General features: G+C 38.6%; 1 protein-coding gene and 1 long non-coding RNA gene across 3 annotated transcripts; one reads left to right on the top strand and one right to left on the bottom strand.

The window, feature by feature from the left end:
• Positions 1-3,327: 3,327 nt before the first annotated feature.
• On the bottom strand, positions 3,328-15,174 carry SUB1 (SUB1 regulator of transcription). The gene is made up of 5 exons (XM_084305079.1): positions 15,088-15,174; positions 13,130-13,202; positions 11,424-11,543; positions 5,962-6,070; positions 3,328-3,574 (listed from the first exon to the last, which is right to left on the bottom strand). The coding sequence occupies exons 2-5, from the start codon at positions 13,199-13,201 to the stop codon at positions 3,495-3,497; spliced, it is 381 nt and encodes a 126-aa protein (XP_084161205.1). The 5' UTR covers position 13,202; positions 15,088-15,174; the 3' UTR covers positions 3,328-3,494.
• Positions 15,175-15,324: 150 nt separating this feature from the next.
• LOC311221136 lies at positions 15,325-17,641 on the top strand. 2 transcript variants are annotated; one of them, XR_014619293.1, is made up of 4 exons: positions 15,325-15,721; positions 15,837-15,934; positions 16,017-16,141; positions 17,548-17,641. It is a non-coding gene; the product is annotated as an uncharacterized lncRNA (long non-coding RNA). The 2 variants fall into 2 exon arrangements; XR_014619294.1 differs by having other exon boundaries at positions 15,325-15,934.

The following is a 17,641-nucleotide window of genomic DNA, read 5'->3' as shown; positions in this document are numbered from 1 at the left end:
TCAAATTTCCAAATTACAACAGTTGCAAGAAACAGCATTCTTCGTAACAACTTAAGAAAAAAAATAGTGCAGCTAAGTTTCTATTAAAAATAACACTATGTCAACAGAAGTCTTAATTTATTTCCAGGTGTTCAAACTGTTATTACACATATGCCATTTAACTACTTTTTATTTGAACATTAAGAAAATTACAGTTGGAGGGCTCATATTTCCAGTGGCCTCTGTAATAGATACCACCAGAATAAAACATTAAACATTCCACATGTTAACAATATGACATTTGAGTTACCAGAATTACAATTTTATTTATGTTTTTTTTTTTTTTTACTAACAAATCACATAAGAAATACGTAACTGGGGCATTTCCTTTAACAGAAATATCAAACTCAGTACTGCATTTGTTTAATTTCAATATGAACGTCTCTACATAAGAGCAACATCATACATAACAGTTTGATTGAGCACACATGGTACTTTGGCATATCTAACTCTGATGTATGTTTCCCCCTATGCTCCATAGCAGGTATAAATTATAAAACATATTGCTAATATGCCCTGCATAAATATTAAGAACCAAATGCATCTTTCTTTTGCAACTTCAGTGGGAAAGCAAACAGCGTTTATTTTCATCTCATACTAGTCTTTTTCATACATGCAGTTTTCTTCCATGGACACTTGTACATATATCCTAACTACCATTTTTTCTGCAAGAAAATAATCTGTATTCAAAAAAAAATTTCTTCTCTCAAATTAGAAAAACTACAGCCATAGACAACACATAACAAATCACAACCATTAATTTCAAAATAACACTGAATGTGTCAAATTTATGTCAACTAACTATCAGTCAGCTGAGGTGCAAAGAACTCCCTCACAATTCAGGTTCTGTTTGGAGCTCATTTGTGAAACTAACTAGTTTATCTAGTTACCATTTTTGTAGGACATGCAGATGTTATGACCAGAGCAAATAAAATGTACTTCAATCAGTGTTACAGGCAGGAATATATACCCATCAGATGGAAAACTATTTTCCAAACACACAAGCTAAGTAAAATCAAATGGCCCCAAATTTTACCAAGTAAAATGGGATAAACAGCTCCAGTACTTATCTCCACAAATTCAATAAGGAGGTTATCTGTAAGAAATAATAGCTCTTGATTAACAAATACTAATTTATCTGAACATCTCTACCATCAGTTTCCACAATAGATGTAATCACTACAGGAAAAACTTCTTCCACTTACCCTCCCAAAATGAATGAATTTAATTTTCCACCTTCCTGAACACAATTATATTGTACTCTAATATACAACTCCCATCCAATGACCTACTATCACAGTAATCTAAGTGAGGATAATGTTCCTATTCTTATGATAATCATGCACTTACGCACTTTAAAGGAGCCACATGGAAGTTTTGAGGTAAAAAGTTGAAATCTGGTTGCAGTCAGATTTAAAGAAAAAAATGCAAAATACACGCTCCAAATAAAAAGAGTCCTAGAAACTGTCAGTAATGATCTACAGCAATTTATTTGATTCACTGATCTACTAATCTGAGAAATTTTAGCAGATATTTCGTTTATACTGTTTGGTCCAAGTGTCCCTACACACCACTTGAAGTTGTGCCCAAAAACATGTCTGCTACCACAACACATCTCTTCCTCTTCTATTCAACTTTTTCATAGCTCTGAAACATTTCCTGAGCTACACAAAACAAGATCTTAACTTTGAACTATCTCAAGAAATCAAATAAGTCAAATAGTAGATGAAATTATCTAACACAGTATTTAAGTTAAATGATCTATACTTAATTTGATGAGGTCACCTCCCCTCACCATTCATATACCATTTGTATTGAATTATAAAACTCCACAGCACAGGAACAGTCTGTGTATGGCACTTAGCAGAACAGGACTTCCAAGTATGTCTGCAATATAAGCAATTATATTAAAATATCCCACAGTTAAACAGTGAATCCTGTTTATCTATACAAAATTTAAAAACATTTAAATTTACCAAATGGGAAAGTTACAGCTGAACCAATAAATTGTACATTCACTACATAGTACCAAAGTCTTGAAATGACAGTTTTCACGAAGTTGTTTCATCTTCTTCCTTCTATTAATCATGAACTCTTAAAATGAACTCTTCTCCAATTCTGCTAATGTTAAGCTTCTTCACTGTAGTTATTATGTCAGCTAACTCTGAGCTTTAGCCGTTTCTCTACTCGAGTGCTCATTCACTCTGTAAGTCCTACTTGAACATATCCATCCTTCTTCTTTCCATAGCCTCATGATGCCTACCAAGATCTCCCTGCAGCTAAAACAACATCTAGTCTAATAGAACTTCCACTGGACAGAGGCTTCTCAGAATGTACACTGGTAGACAAGCAGAGTTCATTACTTGTGGATCCACTAGGTACCAGTGCTCCACTGTAAACACTACGTACCTTCTGTACAAAAGAAGAACCAGTTGTAAGAACCATGTAAGCCACGCAAGGCAAGCCAAATGGTTTGGTCAGGCAGGGTGGTCAGGGCAAAAGCATGATAGTCTGGCTGAAGCAATTTTAACCCTGTATGACCATTTAACCTGTGTTACAGCCTATTTTAAGCACTATTATTTTAAAAGTGCTCTCAAACAAAAGCCCTACAAAAGCAGGTTAACTGCTATTTTATATGGAATAATTCAGTATGTGTTGAAGAATTTAATGCAAAGATTGAAAAGTGTGCCTAAATAATAACAAAGTTTGGAGCTTTTAAACCTACCTTACTCTTAGATATATATATAATACTGTAAAAGTTTATGCATCACATTCTAGAATCTAGAGTCCATGAATAAAGGCTAATTGTATTTTCTAAGTCTAGCAAGCTATATAAAAATGGGAACAGACTGTGTGGGTGATGTTCAAGTGTTACTGCTTAGCATAACACTCCATGCAAATAATGCAAAAAAGTCTATATACTCAGGACTGTTTACATCTGAATAAATAGGGAAAATTAGCAAATACAGTATTTAAAATTATCTACAAAAACGTGTTTTTACCAGGTATTCACTGTTTGTATCAAGTTTTAAAGCAGAAAGCTGAGGGCAATACCAAAGGGTATGAAACAAAAAAAAATGTAAATGGAGACTTTTTTTTAAATCTCCTTAGAAAACAAACTGTAAACTAAACTGAAACAAAGGCTAAAGCCAATAGGTGGCCTTATCAACAAACACCTTCAATCAAAAGGCCATAACAACTATGCTTTACATATTACTCAATTTGTTTATTTTACACCATGAGGTGAAAGCAACACAGTTCTTTTTAGTAAAGTATACACAAATAGCCTCACTCAGAATACACTTTTAATGCACATAAAAAAAGTATCCATCTTACAAATTGTTTTGCAATCCAAATATACAATAGCTTCGAAAACAATATTTTAGAAAACAAAAGCCAATGTATAAAGACCGCTTAAACCAACAAAAGTGATAAAGATTTCTGTATGGCTGTCTTTACAGTTTTCTTACTGCATCATCAATATCAGAAATCTGTTCCTTCAGTTGATTCCACTGTTCTGGATTTAAAGAAATACCTGAAATAATTAAAAACAAATACTTAGTACAAAAAGAGAATTGTCATCAGGATCTTGCATACTTACAACCAAGATTGATTTCATACACAAAGACTGTCACAACTATTAATGCTTGGACTACATCACGTGTACTACTAACAAGTCTCAGCTGCATGGTTAAACTACTTACTTGGAACCCTTTAGTTTAGGCTTTCAGCCCTGGTCTGGGCAGGTTTACCTTACAAAGAAAATGGGTACAATACAAAATTCATTCACAAGTATTTTGTGAAACGCAGGAGGGGAAAGAGACCTATCGCCCTGATAGGAGGCGGCACAAAACTGGATGAGATGGGAAACCAATCCTATTTAGGTTGGCTGCTAAAAGCCAAATACCTCTGTAGACTGAACTAAGTATTTTTGATGTACTATACGTCTGTTTTTCTTCTCTTGTGAAGAAAAAAATGGGGGGTGGGGGGAGGGGCATGTCTTAAACCACTGTGAATAATGTATGCTATCAGTAACATTTTACAGAAACTCTATCCTATTCCCTAGGATTCACAAACTAACATGAAAGGTTGGTTTTTTTTTGGTTATTATTTTTAAACTTCAATATCACTACAGATTCTTGTGACATTCAATCAATAATCACTCAGTACCCCAGAAACCATCTCCTCAGTTCTGAGTTTTTACTTCCTCAAGCTTCAGTCCAGGCATGTTTTCTTTCATGTAGTAGCCTCCTCCTTCTTCCACTATTAATCTTTATGCCCACTCTATATAAGTACAGACTCACAGGCCTACCTCTCACTCTCTTCAGCCAGGCTCTTCTACTATTTACCCCCTTTTTCCCCCCTCAGTGATCAGGCTTCATTCATTGCTTTCTCACTGTAGGTGGAGCAGGACCTGAAAACAGGTGAAACTATGAATTCCATCTTTGGGACTCATCACCTTTTTCCCTCCCTCTTCTACCACCGCTGTTTTGCCAGAGTACTGTTATTTTAAGCAGCACACACTCCACATTGTCACTTTCCTAGCCAGTTCTCCCACCCGTCCTAAGGTGGAAGATTTATTTTGAAAATAGTTATGCCAGACATGCTAACCATTATTGGAGGACCAAATGTCATCAAGTTGCCCCTGAACAACATACTATATGAACTGTACACAGACATGAATTTAGAACTGCTATTTGAAATAATCTGACAAAGCAATTCCTAACTGTTAAGACTTTTTTCTTTTTTATTATAAAATTTCAATTGTTTATACCATTTGCAGCATAGCTTTGTAAGCAGATCGTAAATGTATCACTGGAACATTAAACCCTCATGCTATCACATTATTAGTGGTATCCTAATAAAATCCAGTCCTGTTTGCCACAATGATAAACATTTCTATCTATATCATGTAGGTAGACCACCACTTCGCCTTCCCACCAAGTCTCACTGTTGTTTCCCACTCAAGCTTTTGATTGATGTGCTTTTAAATTTCCACCTCAAAATACACCAGTTTAGTCTTTAAACACTAAAGTCATGTTTTGTGTTTTTTGTTTTTTGTTAGACAGCAGCAACACATCCAAAAAAATAAATTTTCCTGTAAGGTGCCTATAATACTCTGATCATACAAACCTACTATAAGTGATTATCTATGAGATGTTGGAAATTCTCAAGCTTTCCAAACATCACTGTGCTGCTCCTGGACACATCATAAAAATATGCATGCCTTTGATCTTCAGAACAGAATGTTTCACACTCACCTTTTTCCTTTGCAGAATGTGAAAAAGGAGTAAAGTAAGCTTTTCTAAACAACCAAATGACATTAAGGAAAGCAACTATCAACTCATCCTCATCCTGCAGGTGGCCCAAGTTCCAAAGCCAGTTAAGTGAAAGGATGACATAAAAATTAGGTATGGGAGAAGCAACTAATGGCTTAAAGGCTTATGTTGTGTTGCAGATTAGACAGACGCAAAGTACTAAAACTCAAGCACTTCAAGTATTTTCACCTCAAGTAAAATATTTTTTCCAAAAAAATTTGTCACATGAAACATTTCTATTATTTTAATTTGAAATTTGATAAAAACAAAGAACACAATTGTTTTGCATAATTTAACATTGTATTCCAACTAAAGTAGAAAAAGGTAGAAAAAGTATGGTGAGATTTACAGCTCCCATAATAAGTTTGCTTGTACCCGATGCTTTGTTGCCATAAATTATGCAGGATCCATTTAGAAAAACTGACTCAGGCCAACAAAATCACTTCACTTTTGTTAATAATGTACAGATAAAACTAGTCATCTGTTAAAACAAAAGTATTACTCTTAAAATGCCATGCAGTAACAAAGCATAAATATTTGGTACACATTTTCAATAAATTGCAGACAATGTTTTAATACAAAATAAGATGAAGCAGAACGATACCTTTTCTGCCTGGCTTCATTTCACCTTCTTGATCCATCCAATATTCTCTAATATCAATTAAGACTTTCCCTTTAAAGTCACGAACACTGACATACCTCATTTTGCCAATCTGTCAAAACACATAGAAGGATCTTTTAGGTATTTTACATATTACACCACTTTTCCTAACAGTATTTGACTCAGACATGTGACATTACCCACTGCAGCTTATTTTAGACATGAGAGAAACAACTAGATCAAGAGCTTAATCTGGAGTAGTCAGTAGGATAATAGGTAATGACAATATAAATGGATGAAGGACTTAAACCAGTTAAGCATTAAATACTTTTTTTTTTTTTTTCAGAAGAGGCTCTCATAGAATAGAAATACCTATATTCTTATCAAATTGAATTCTTACAAAAACCACTAATTTCCTTTTATTTTATTATTACCTGTACTATAACCATCTTTGTTAGCAGCAGTTGTGAACAAAGAAAGAGGCAGCTCTATTACCAAAATTAAATTTTAGAACAACCCAAAAAAAAACGCTTAGATATTCACACAAGAACAGCACAATTTCTAGAGGAGTCTTAGTGATATTTGGTTAGCTTGTTTAAAACAAAGCAAATACAGATGGAAAATGAAAGGAAACGACCAAGTGGCCCCACATCTGTTTTCAAATCTGCTTGGTACTTCATTGGAACAGAGGGCAAAAATTTCTCAATTGTCACCAGATGTTGCAAAAAATCAAAACTTTCAAAGTTTGCCAGCATGTACCACGGCGTGAAATTATCTTCGTTAAAAGTGATGCTTTGGGAATTTCTGTACCACAACAACTTAACTGAACTTTGAGGCCTTTTTCTTTTTTTGGGGGGTGGGGGTTGAGAGCAGATGGGGAAGCATAGCATACTGCACCACACTATACATTTAGGCTTATTAATTTTTTCCCACATTTGACGACATATTTATTCACATCAATTCAATGTATGTGAATTTGAGAATCAGAAACTAGATAATGAAAATGAAGCAATTAATTTAAGAAACACTTAAGGGTTCTGTATGCACTTTCTGGATACAGCTTCTGAACAAAGAACACATCCTAAAGCAAACAATATTAAAACAGAAAAAGTAAAACAGCTTTATTAAGAATATCAAATTTCCCTAATTGATGCATCTTGCACAAACATAATTTAACAGGGGATAAAACACATCTTACTAGCTTCAAGCCTGACCAGAAAACATGAACTCTTATATCAGTTAAAGTCATCCACGAATGTTTAAGTCTAAGCTGTTACTTCATAAAATAGATATAAACAAGTGTGTTATGTTTGGTTAAAGACATTTTTCTTCTTATGCAGACCCTGTTCAATTATCTCCAAAATTTATTTTTAAAAAAATGGAACATCTTTATATACCATAAGCATGAAGCTTTTTTCTTACTTCAAAGTAGCCCTTAAAACGAACATGAGCTTACATTTCTTAATAGTATTTTGTGATTTATTAAATACTTCCACAGCACTACAAATACAACACAAAAATAAGCTATGATGTCAGAGCAGCTGAGTTCTTTCAGACTTAACTTGGTAACATGGCCATATCTGTCAGCACTGCTGGCAAAGGATAGCCTAAGTAGTCTGCATAAACAACATTTCTTGGTTTTACACTGTAACACTTCACCGACTTCAAGTGACTTAGGTCTCCAAGTACTAGTACTCCAGAACATCTTTTATCCCAGGTCTATGAAAGATCACTAGTGCATTGCCAGGTAATTCCAGATTTGCTCTAAGAAATAAAATCCTAAAACAATACAGCAGATTAGAGATGCAAGTACAGTAGAAGGGTTTAGGATTATAAAGACTACATATCTTAATTCAACTACAGTAAGACATGGGTGCAAGAGTATAAAGCATGCATTATTTGGTCATTAAGTCTACCTTAACTGGAAACAGTTCCAAACAAAAGTGCTGAATTTCTTAGGTTTCATGCCTCTGCCTACATTTCCTCTGAATGCTCACATTAAATTCAGAATGTTTAGTTGAACTCTATGCAAAACAGTTCTCACTGCTAAAAGCTTTAATGCTGGTTTCTAACATACAGTTCTAATTAGCAACAAATGTTAAAATCAACCAAAATCTATGTTTACCTAAGTAATTTGATTTTTCTTAAGGTCGCGATACCTGTAATTCTGGCACCAAGTCATTTCGGAATATTTTTTTTTCCACACAGCAGCTGACAGTACTGGAATAACTTCACTAGATATAACACTATAATCACTGTAGTGTTCCAAGGGTTGTATTGCTTTAACGCAGGGCAGTTAATGCTGCTCAACCTTCACACACAAGCTAATATGCTTTTTTTTATTAAATATCACAACTCTTTAGATACACTATTATATTAAGTCAAAGATACTATTTCCAGGTTTCCATTACTTAGAATAAAATGCACTGAAATGCTTAGGTTACTTTCAAATACACTTATCTGACTTCCTGAATGAGTTTCACCGAGTATATTTATCTACATTTTCCCCCTAAATTGCCAGTTGCTTTTAAACTGCATACACACCATGAAAGTAGGAATTGCCAAAAGTCAGCCTTCTATCGTAGCTGGTAACTGTATATATAGTGTTAGAAGGAGCACAGTAAGATAATACAAACCCCTAGAATGCAAGGTTCTGTATACAGCTGAGCTCTGCAGGACAAATTGGTTCAGAACGTTAATTCTGAAACTGAGGTGGTTACCTATGCAACACTATTCATTATTTCCATGATCAATCACCTCTAGAGAGCATCACAAGCTTGTTTATTTATCTTCATGGACCTATGATAAATAAAGACTTTACACTGTGAAGCTGATGAAATTATTTCCCACAAGTCAAAAAGTACATACAACTTAACTTTCTAAAATGAGAGAGAGCGGGGGCAAAGTTCTTTTCACACAAACTGAAATAACAAATTCTGTGAAATACCTTGTGTAGTGTGGCTCCATTCTGGACTGTCATTAATACTGTATCCAGACAGCAATAACAAACCTTATTCAAATCAGGCATAGGTAGAAGACAGGATTTTTCTCAAACTAACCAAAGCACACGATGCAGAGCTTACATGGGCTTGAAGCAACAGATAGGAATCTACTGCATGAACACTAAGCCCTTCCACATTAACATGATCGATGCTTCTCCTTAGGACCTCTAGCAGTACATCACAAATTGGAACAAGATAAACTTCTGCACTTCAGTTGTGCCCAAACCACCCTTTTAACAAATTCCAACGTATGCTAGGCTACCTATAAAGCCTATAAAGGCCATGACATGCAAATAAGATACATTTGGTCTCATACTGAAATAATTCTCTACTACATAGATTAATTCTCCTCTTAATGAGCTTCAAGAAGAGTTACACCAACATCTGCTTTAAAAGAAAAATACCTAGACCTTGACAAAAATGCTGAATCTTCTGAGTACAGCAGTCACAAAGAGCTCTACATTAAGTGAACCTGTATACTTCCAGAACACAGCCTGAGGTTTGGTACATTAAGTCACTAAGCTTCTCATCATTTGCTGCCACTCCTACACACAATATGGATATTATAAAACTTCTGACCATCCTGTGAATGCTTCACTGACCGATTTCTATCAGTATCGGTTCAAGCCACATCTGTGCGAATTCACTTGCACATCGATTTTACTGTCACAAGGAAACAGAAAGGAGGTTTGAAGTATTAATATCCCCAGAAAAAAAAAAAAAAAAAGTACCTAAAAAAATTTAAATGCAGCTGGAGCTTCTAGCATGCTATCATGGGTAGAGGGGAGAGAGAGGAAGTAACCATTGACCAGCAATGCTATTTCTACACTGAATCGGTTACACCTCAGTTAATGCACATTAGGCTGATGTAGCATAAAAAACACACAATGCTTCTCATAACAGAATAAGCAATCTAAAAAATATTTGCTGTTGAGTAATTGAAAGGCAGGCAGCGACCAACAGTTTAGGTCACATCAATGGTCAAGTACAACCATTAATATGGTGCTGTCAGCTGAAGCCCTCTCTTCAACTATACATGATAAACAATGTAAGGACTGATAACACTAAGAGTAACTGCCCTGTATGACAGAATCAGTCATGCAGGTCTTATTTCTTGAAGAGATTTTTTTATTTTTTGCCATATTCCTTTGCACAACTAAAGCCCAAAGCCATTTCTTTTGCCTTACCCAATATTGGGACCATCTTATTAGACATCCTTCCCATGCCCTTCCACAAACTTTAGTTCACTGTATTTAGTACACTGGTTCTTAAGTTTTTCCCTGCCCTTAACAAGCTACCTATACACAGACATTTATTAACTTTTGACACACTCCCCTAGAACAGGTAATTCAAAGCTACATAAATTCTTGCACACCTTAAACATGAGAAACTAAGTTGTGTTTTTGCAGTAGAGAACTAATTTTCTGTACTTAAAGGTGTAGTCATATAACAAGGAGAAATGCTAAGTAGGTAAGTGGACAGTAGAAGGCCTCACTGTTCCAAAATAAGGTGGAAACTTGAGAAAAACAGGATGAACAGTGTGGGAACAGTAAGACAAAAATCACAAGTTCTCAAAACATAAAAAAGGAGGAAAAAGCAAAAAGGGAGAAATTAAAAGGGTTGAAAAAAGGAAAATTGTACAGATATGGTATAGTGGAGCATCAAGTAGCTTGTGAACCTGTAGTACTCAGCCAATGAGGAAACAGGAGAGGTGATCGTGTGTCAGGTAATAGGGAATAAAAGGTAATGATTTGTTTACTAAAATGAGCTCCTAATTGGCATGCCGTTGCAATCACAAATAAAATAACTTCACAGAAGATCGTGTCTGAAGAAAACTTGAGATTTTTCTCCCATTGCAGTACACAGTGCTACTGCTACAGCTAACCCCAAAAACCACACCTTGAGCTCATAAATGCATCTTGCTGCAAATAAAAAGATCTACATTCAGATGATCTTACAGTCTTTTTGAATGTTCAGTGAGAAAAACCTGCATCACAAAATAAACAAGCAAAACCTATGCCAAGACACTGTCTTATAAGACAAAAGTCAAGATGCCATTGACCTAGTTAAATAGGAATGAAGAGTCCATACTTAGCCTTCCAAAAACCTTTCTTTCAAGAGCCCTGGTTAAAATACATTTCCACCCAGAGACTGTCCTGATTTAATATGTACAGTATATTCAAGACGAGTGTTGTATTTAAAGACAAAATTACTACTTAGAAAGTTACCATGGACAAAGACCATGAGGAACAGGATAGATCACTTACCACAACTCAGATTCTTTTCCTCTACTGGAAATGCTTTTTGAGTATTTCACCTATACCATAGCATCACAACTCTTTAACCAGGGCTTCAAGAAACTAGACTCTACACTATCACCATATTCATACCACCTCAAAATTTATATTGAATATGATGTAACATGCTACTTTAACCAGGCTTTAAAAGAATCATCAACTTTACCTGAAACATATTCTCATCTCTGTTACTGCTTTGCTTAGAAGAAGCGGCACCTTTTGAACTTTCACCCGTCTTTTGTTTCTTTACAGCCTTTTCTGGAGCTGCTTGCTTTTTCCGCTTTGCCTTGGAGCAAGAATAAAATAGAAATGCATGAACCACACCTTGCAACATTTAGTTACAAACAAAGCTTCCATTAGAGGCTACAAACTACTACTACACACTGTATCACATTCCTTTTGTGATGGCAGACCTCCAATACTGTACAATTTAGACTGGAATTTCAAAAAAATCTCCAAATGAGTTTAATTCTGTTTCCAGTGAAGTTTGTAATAATACTCTGGCTTTAAAGAGAGTTAGATCAAAATACATTTCAAAAAGCCTACTATTTTTGCGCAGCAATATTATCAGTTCAATAGTTTTAATCGAAAAAATAAAGTCTGATGGAAGTTCCACATTCCTTTCTTCTGAAATGAACAAAAAATGCAGGACAGCTACCAACTTCTAAAAAAAAAATGAAAAATTAAAAATGAGATAATGAAGAAAGGATCTGGAAGTCACCTCCACCTGGGGAACATTTTTTTCTTCATTACCAGTGTCCCATCTCTGTCTATATATCACAATAAATGGTTTTAAAACATTCAGATGGTATTACCTGTAAATTAGATTACTTGCAGGTGCTACAAAGTTACTCTGTCAATATTTATACGGTAAGCACACTCTCCCAGCCGACCTCCCTCCCACCAAGAAAACAGTGATACAGAAATACCAGAAGTTGGTCTCACCTGCTAGAACCATATTGTGGGTAACCTTTTTCAAAGAGAAATGGTTGCAACAAATATGGGAGGTTGTCAGAGGAAAAAAAAAAGACTTATACCCACTGAAGCAAACAGTTTGAGTATGACTTTTCAAGAATACATTTCCCTACCAAAAAGCCATCACCTGACCATTTTATCTGATACTATTATTTGACAGAATACCTAATTTGCTTATTGCAACTAAGACACATTTGAATCAATTCATTAAAGCAAACTTGTTTTTTTTCACATACAACATTAAAAGACCTGATGCATCATTACCACCTAGTGTTTCTAAAAAAGGTAATTCCCTGTTGTACTCAGTTTTTGATCATAATGACTGGTACACCAACAAAAACTTATAAATGAAATAAAAATAACTCGGAACATGTGATTTATGCATTTAAAAGCAGTTAACATGTAAAAATTAATCAGCTCAAAGACACTCAGGTTGGCCCAGCTTTTAAGTAAGAAACTAGCAGATAGTAAAAGAAAATCTGAAACAGAAAAAGAACATGTAAACAAGATAAGCAAGTGGTAGGGGGATAACCAGACAGGTGGAGGTTTTCACTTTGGACTTGCAAGATATCCAGACAACAGAATGAAAGAGGAGGGGGGTTGTCTCTCAAAAGTAGTCCAAATTCTTGCCACAAGGGGCTGCTTATACCAAAACCTATCTCTTGCCACAAAACAAGAATTACAGAAAGCTTGTGTCCAGATATACCATATGGAAAATATTGTATAAAGCAAAATGCAACGTAAGAAAAAAGTTTACCACAAGGCAAAAACCTCTTAACTACCCAAGCCCTAGCCCTGCTTTTTTTTTCCTCAAGTGTCTAACAAATCATATGGAATGACATGCACTTCACCACGTATAAGTTATTACAGTAGTAATGAACTGAATATAATTTTCACCTTTTTGTCAACTTCACTATCTGAATCACTGGCAGATGAGCTTGAAGACACAAGTTCCTTTGACTTAGGCATTCTACAAAGAGAAAGATAACATGAGAACACTGTACAACAAATACAACCCATTGTATCTGGAAAGCAATCTTCAAACCTGTTTGTAAAGCCTCACCTTATTCAAAACCCTCCTAATTTTTCCTGCCTTTTCATATAAGCTTTAATAAACTCTTGATGCAATCACAAACACCATTCCCTATTCCCCTTTTTGCTGCAATGGCCTTAAATGCAGTGTCTTAGTTTCCAAACTGTTTAGAAAGGGACAATTTTTTCAAAAATACTGCACACTACTATCCTTATAGTTTGAATTCTCAATACTACATTCATCAACTATTAAGGACAGAGCATTATCTATATTCTTATACAGGCATTTCGCCTAGCTGAATATGCCAGCAAGAGCTGTATAATGACAGTACATTAAGATGAGCCTCCCATCAGTCATAGGGAAGTCTGAAAACACACCTTAGTTACAATGGATTACAGTACTGCAATTAATATTTCAACTGCAGCTTTAACACATCAGTCATTATGGTCTATTCATTTGCCAGACAAGCGGACATTCAATTTTCCTTGAATGCATGCTGCCAGGTGTGTTTCTACATCTCTTTACTATGCAAACATGTGGTTAGATATAGCAGCTGAAGATCTTGCCTGCTACTAGAAACTCTTTGTGACAAACAAATAGCTCTTTCAGAATAAAAATAAACATCACAGAGAAATTGAATATAAAACTCAAACTATAGAAGACTAAAAAAAAATATTAGAGAAGCAGATCTCAGTAAAGGAAAAGGGGTGTTTTTAAATAAACTTGTGGTCAAATAAACCACGTACACAGGTAAAAATGGAGTCTGAATAATGCTAATGGCTCCATGCGGTTCTAAAGTGGGGCAAGTTCTGTCGTAATAGCTTGGAGCACAATGATGGAAGCCGTAATGCTGGAAATGAAACACCGTACGTGGGAGCTAACAAACCACGCTACAGGATGGAGGCAGAGGAGAGCTGGAACGGGACAAGGCAAAGCCAAGCACAGCAATGGCATAAAATGGAGGGGCAGAATGAGACTGATAATCCAGGGTCAGGGGCCACAGACAGAGGTTGCAATCTGCATTAGGATGAGAGGGCGGCAACATGGAGGAAGGCTGGGGGTGGAAATTGGAGGAAAGAGCAATGGAGAGGGAGGGCTGGTACCCCCTGTGGAGAAGCTGGCAAGCAGAGGGCGAGGCAACCCCGCAGCAGTGGGTTGAAGGAGGGCGTAATGAGACAGACCACGGGAGGGCTGAGGGCAGTGAAAAGAAGAAAGCGGGGCCGGGATGAGCTGGGAGCACCGGTAGGCGGCTCCCAGCCGCCATTTTCCTCCCCTCAGCCTCTCCTCGCCCCCCGGGGGCAGGGGGCGAAGGCTTGAGGAAAGGGGGGGGGGGGGGCAGGGGCAAGGCCAGCCCCTGCCCTGCGAGGGGAGGGAAGGGCAGCAAAAGGGGACTGCGCCGAAAAACAGCAAAACCAGCCCCAAAAAAATAAACACACAAAAAGGGTCGGGGGTCGCCCGCGGGCAGACTGCAGGGGGCGAAGGGGGGGAGGGGGTAACAGACCCGGGCGGTTCCCTGCCGCCATTTTCTCCCTCCCTCCCTCGTTGCCCCCCCAACATGGCAGCTTCTCCTCAGCACCAGCTCCTCCTCCCGCCCCCGGCCCGCTCCCCGCCGGGGCAGCCCTCCCGCGGGGCGCAGCGGGCACTCGAGGAAAGGAGGAGGAGGCGGAGGAGAAGGGGGAGGAGGGGGAAGCGCTGCCGCATGGCCGCCCTGAGCCGCCCCGGGGGGCGCCGAGCCCCCGTCAGTGAGGTACCGGGGGGGGGAGGGCGGGGGGGGGGCACAAAATGGCGGCGGGGCGCTGAGGGGGGGGACCCCAAGACTCACGTCCTGCTCCGCGCGGGGCTCGGCTGCGCCGCCAGAGGAACGGAAGTGACGCAGCGCGGGATCCCCGCCCTTGCCCTCTCACCACGTGAAGGGGCGGGAGGGGGGAGGGGAGGGGGTGCTTAAAGGGGACGCGGCGCTGCGTTACTCCCCCCCCCCCCCCCCCCCCCTTGGGGTGAGGAGGGGGGGAAGATGGCGGCTGCTGAGGGGCAATGGCGGGAAGGTGGGGGGTGGAAATGGCCGCCTGCTGCGGCCGTTCCTCGAGCTCGCTGAGGTGACGGGAGGAAACGCGATGAAAGGGCGCCGCCGCCGCTCCTGCTTTGCATGCCGAAACCGCAGCGCCGGCCGTCACCTGAGGCGCTGTCCAGGAAAGCGCCGCTTCCCCTTTCTTCCCCTCCCTCTTCGTTTTCCTCCCTGCAGGTGTGTGGCGGAGGGTGAGGGCTGAGCCTCCTTGCCGTCCTCTCGGCGGCAAGCTCAGGGCTTCCCTCCCGGGGCCGCAGGTTCTCGGTGTCTGTGGTAAAAATCCGCTTTTGGGAAGCCCCCGTCTCTGTGGGGTGGGACACGACACCACAAAGCAAGCCAACCAACCCAGAAATCTGACCAAAAAGACCTTGAAAATATAATTTGGCATCCCCTGGTGGGTATTCACGCCAAAGCACGCTGCATCTGAAGCGCCCTGCTGGTGCTCTCTCCTGTGTCAGTGCCTGAGAAAGAGCAGTAGGCTTAATTCACCTGAACACGTGTGCAAGTAGGTGCTGGGATAAGCCAAAATGATGCCTCGTTTTGGGAGGTTGTGCCCTTTTCCCCCGTCTTTGTTGGTGGAGAAGACTTCTTGCAGTGCAGCAGCCAGGTATGCTGTTGGAGCAGGAGCGGTTTCTCACCGTGTTCTTTCTGTATTCCCTACACTCTCAGTTTCTGGCCTTCCTTTGCAGATAAACTTGAGAGCAACATGGGTTTGGACAGCGTCTGTGAACACTTCAAAACGTTTTGAGAAACAAGATGAAAAAGCTGCAGGCAGACCTCATCGCTCCCTACAACTACCTGGAAGGAGGTTGTGGTGAGGAGGGTGTTGGTTGCTTTTTCTCAGGTGACAAGTGATAGGACGCAAGAAAATGGCCTCAGGTTGCACCAGGGGAGTTTTAAACTGGAGATCAGGAAAAAAAACGGAAAGTTTTACATTGGAACAGGCTAATCAAGGGAGTGGTAAAGTCCTCATCCCTGGAGATATTAAGAGTTGTGTCAGTGTGGCACTAATAGGCATGGTCATTATTTAATGGTGGGCTTGGTAGTGTTAGGTGATGGTTGGACTTGGTGATCCTGAAGGTCTCTTACAACCTGAATGACTCCAGGATTCTAGGAGTCCATGATGAGATTTATTACTGTTAAAGTATTATTGCAATCAGTGCAACTTCACACGAAACTACCACAGCCTGTCATAGTTTGCTGATCCCTGTTAGCACCAGTTGGTCATGTAGTACTGTAAGCATGGCAGGATGACAGTACTTCAGATACTCACTGTCGGTTTACTTTAGTCCCTTTATCATTATCTCTCAACCTGTGCTTTTGCTACCATGACAATGTGAGTTTTTCCAAAAAAAAAAAAAAATAGAGTGTAAACAATCAGAAATGGGAAGTGTGCTCTAGTCCCAGCCCTAGCTTCCAAGTTATGAAGCTGTTATGAATAAAGATGGCACAGGGTGCTATGTAATCTGCCCCTGCTGTTCCAAGAGCAGACGTCTCTTCATAAAGTGTTTAAAATCAAAAGTTTTGGGTTCCAAAGAATCCCTGTTCATGAGACAGGGTCAGAAGGATAAATAAATTTCAAATGAGGATAATACCAAAAGTCAGCAATCCTAGACAGTGTTTCTGAAATACTTATATAAAGGGAGGTTGAGAGATGAGGTTTCTAGAAGGAATCCATGAGTTTTTCATAGTTTTCACTATGAAGTGAGGTAAATAGGCGTTCAGTAGAGCCTTTTTGACTTTAGTAAGAGAAAAACAGGAAGTTAATACCAAAAATTAGAGGTGTGCTATTTTAACTAATTCTTGGAAATTCCCCATTTCATAATGCTGTTACATGTCTTGCAAAACAAATAGAAAAATACACAGTTCTTACTACAAGCCTGACCTTTGGAAAATAAAATGATGTTTGTTTACCTAGAAGTAAAGCACAGTAAATCGCATTCATGTAAATATTAGTAATTATCACCACTGATCAAATATCAAGATTGTCAAGCCATTTATTCATGGAAGATGAAAAAACAATCTCTCCATACTTAATGCTTAACAGCAAGACTAAAGGCATTCCACACAAGATCGTCTCCATATAGAGAACATTAATGCAAAAAAATATTCTCAGACCATGACATAGCTATTGGCTTCAAGGCTTTTACTAATTTTCATATTAGAATAGTAACGGCAGTTCAGATCTTTGTAATCCCTGTCTGCTTTGCTTTCTTATAGGTCAACACTTGGTATACAAAGAACGCAAAGGTTTTAGGAGCATCACATTCAGATCAGCAGTGCTTTATGCATTTTTATGTGAGTCCCTCAGCCT

Source organism: Netta rufina, assembly GCF_964035555.1.
Source record: "Netta rufina genome assembly, chromosome: Z".
In the NCBI taxonomy this organism is placed as follows: domain Eukaryota; kingdom Metazoa; phylum Chordata; class Aves; order Anseriformes; family Anatidae; genus Netta; species Netta rufina.
The sequence above is the reverse complement of the archived record's forward strand: the minus strand, read 5'-3'. Positions and strand labels throughout refer to the sequence as shown.

Excerpts from the sequence above, each read along its gene's own strand:
- SUB1 (XM_084305079.1), bottom strand. The coding sequence starts at position 13,201 with ATGCCTAAGTCAAAGGAACTTGTGTCTTCAAGCTCATCTGCCAGTGAT. Across the intron at positions 6,071-11,423 it reads GAGATGAGAATATGTTTCAG|ATTGGCAAAATGAGGTATGT; the intron begins GTAAAGTTGATG and ends GTGTTTTGACAG. Across the intron at positions 3,575-5,961 it reads AATGAAGCCAGGCAGAAAAG|GTATTTCTTTAAATCCAGAA; the intron begins GTATCGTTCTGC and ends TAATTATTTCAG.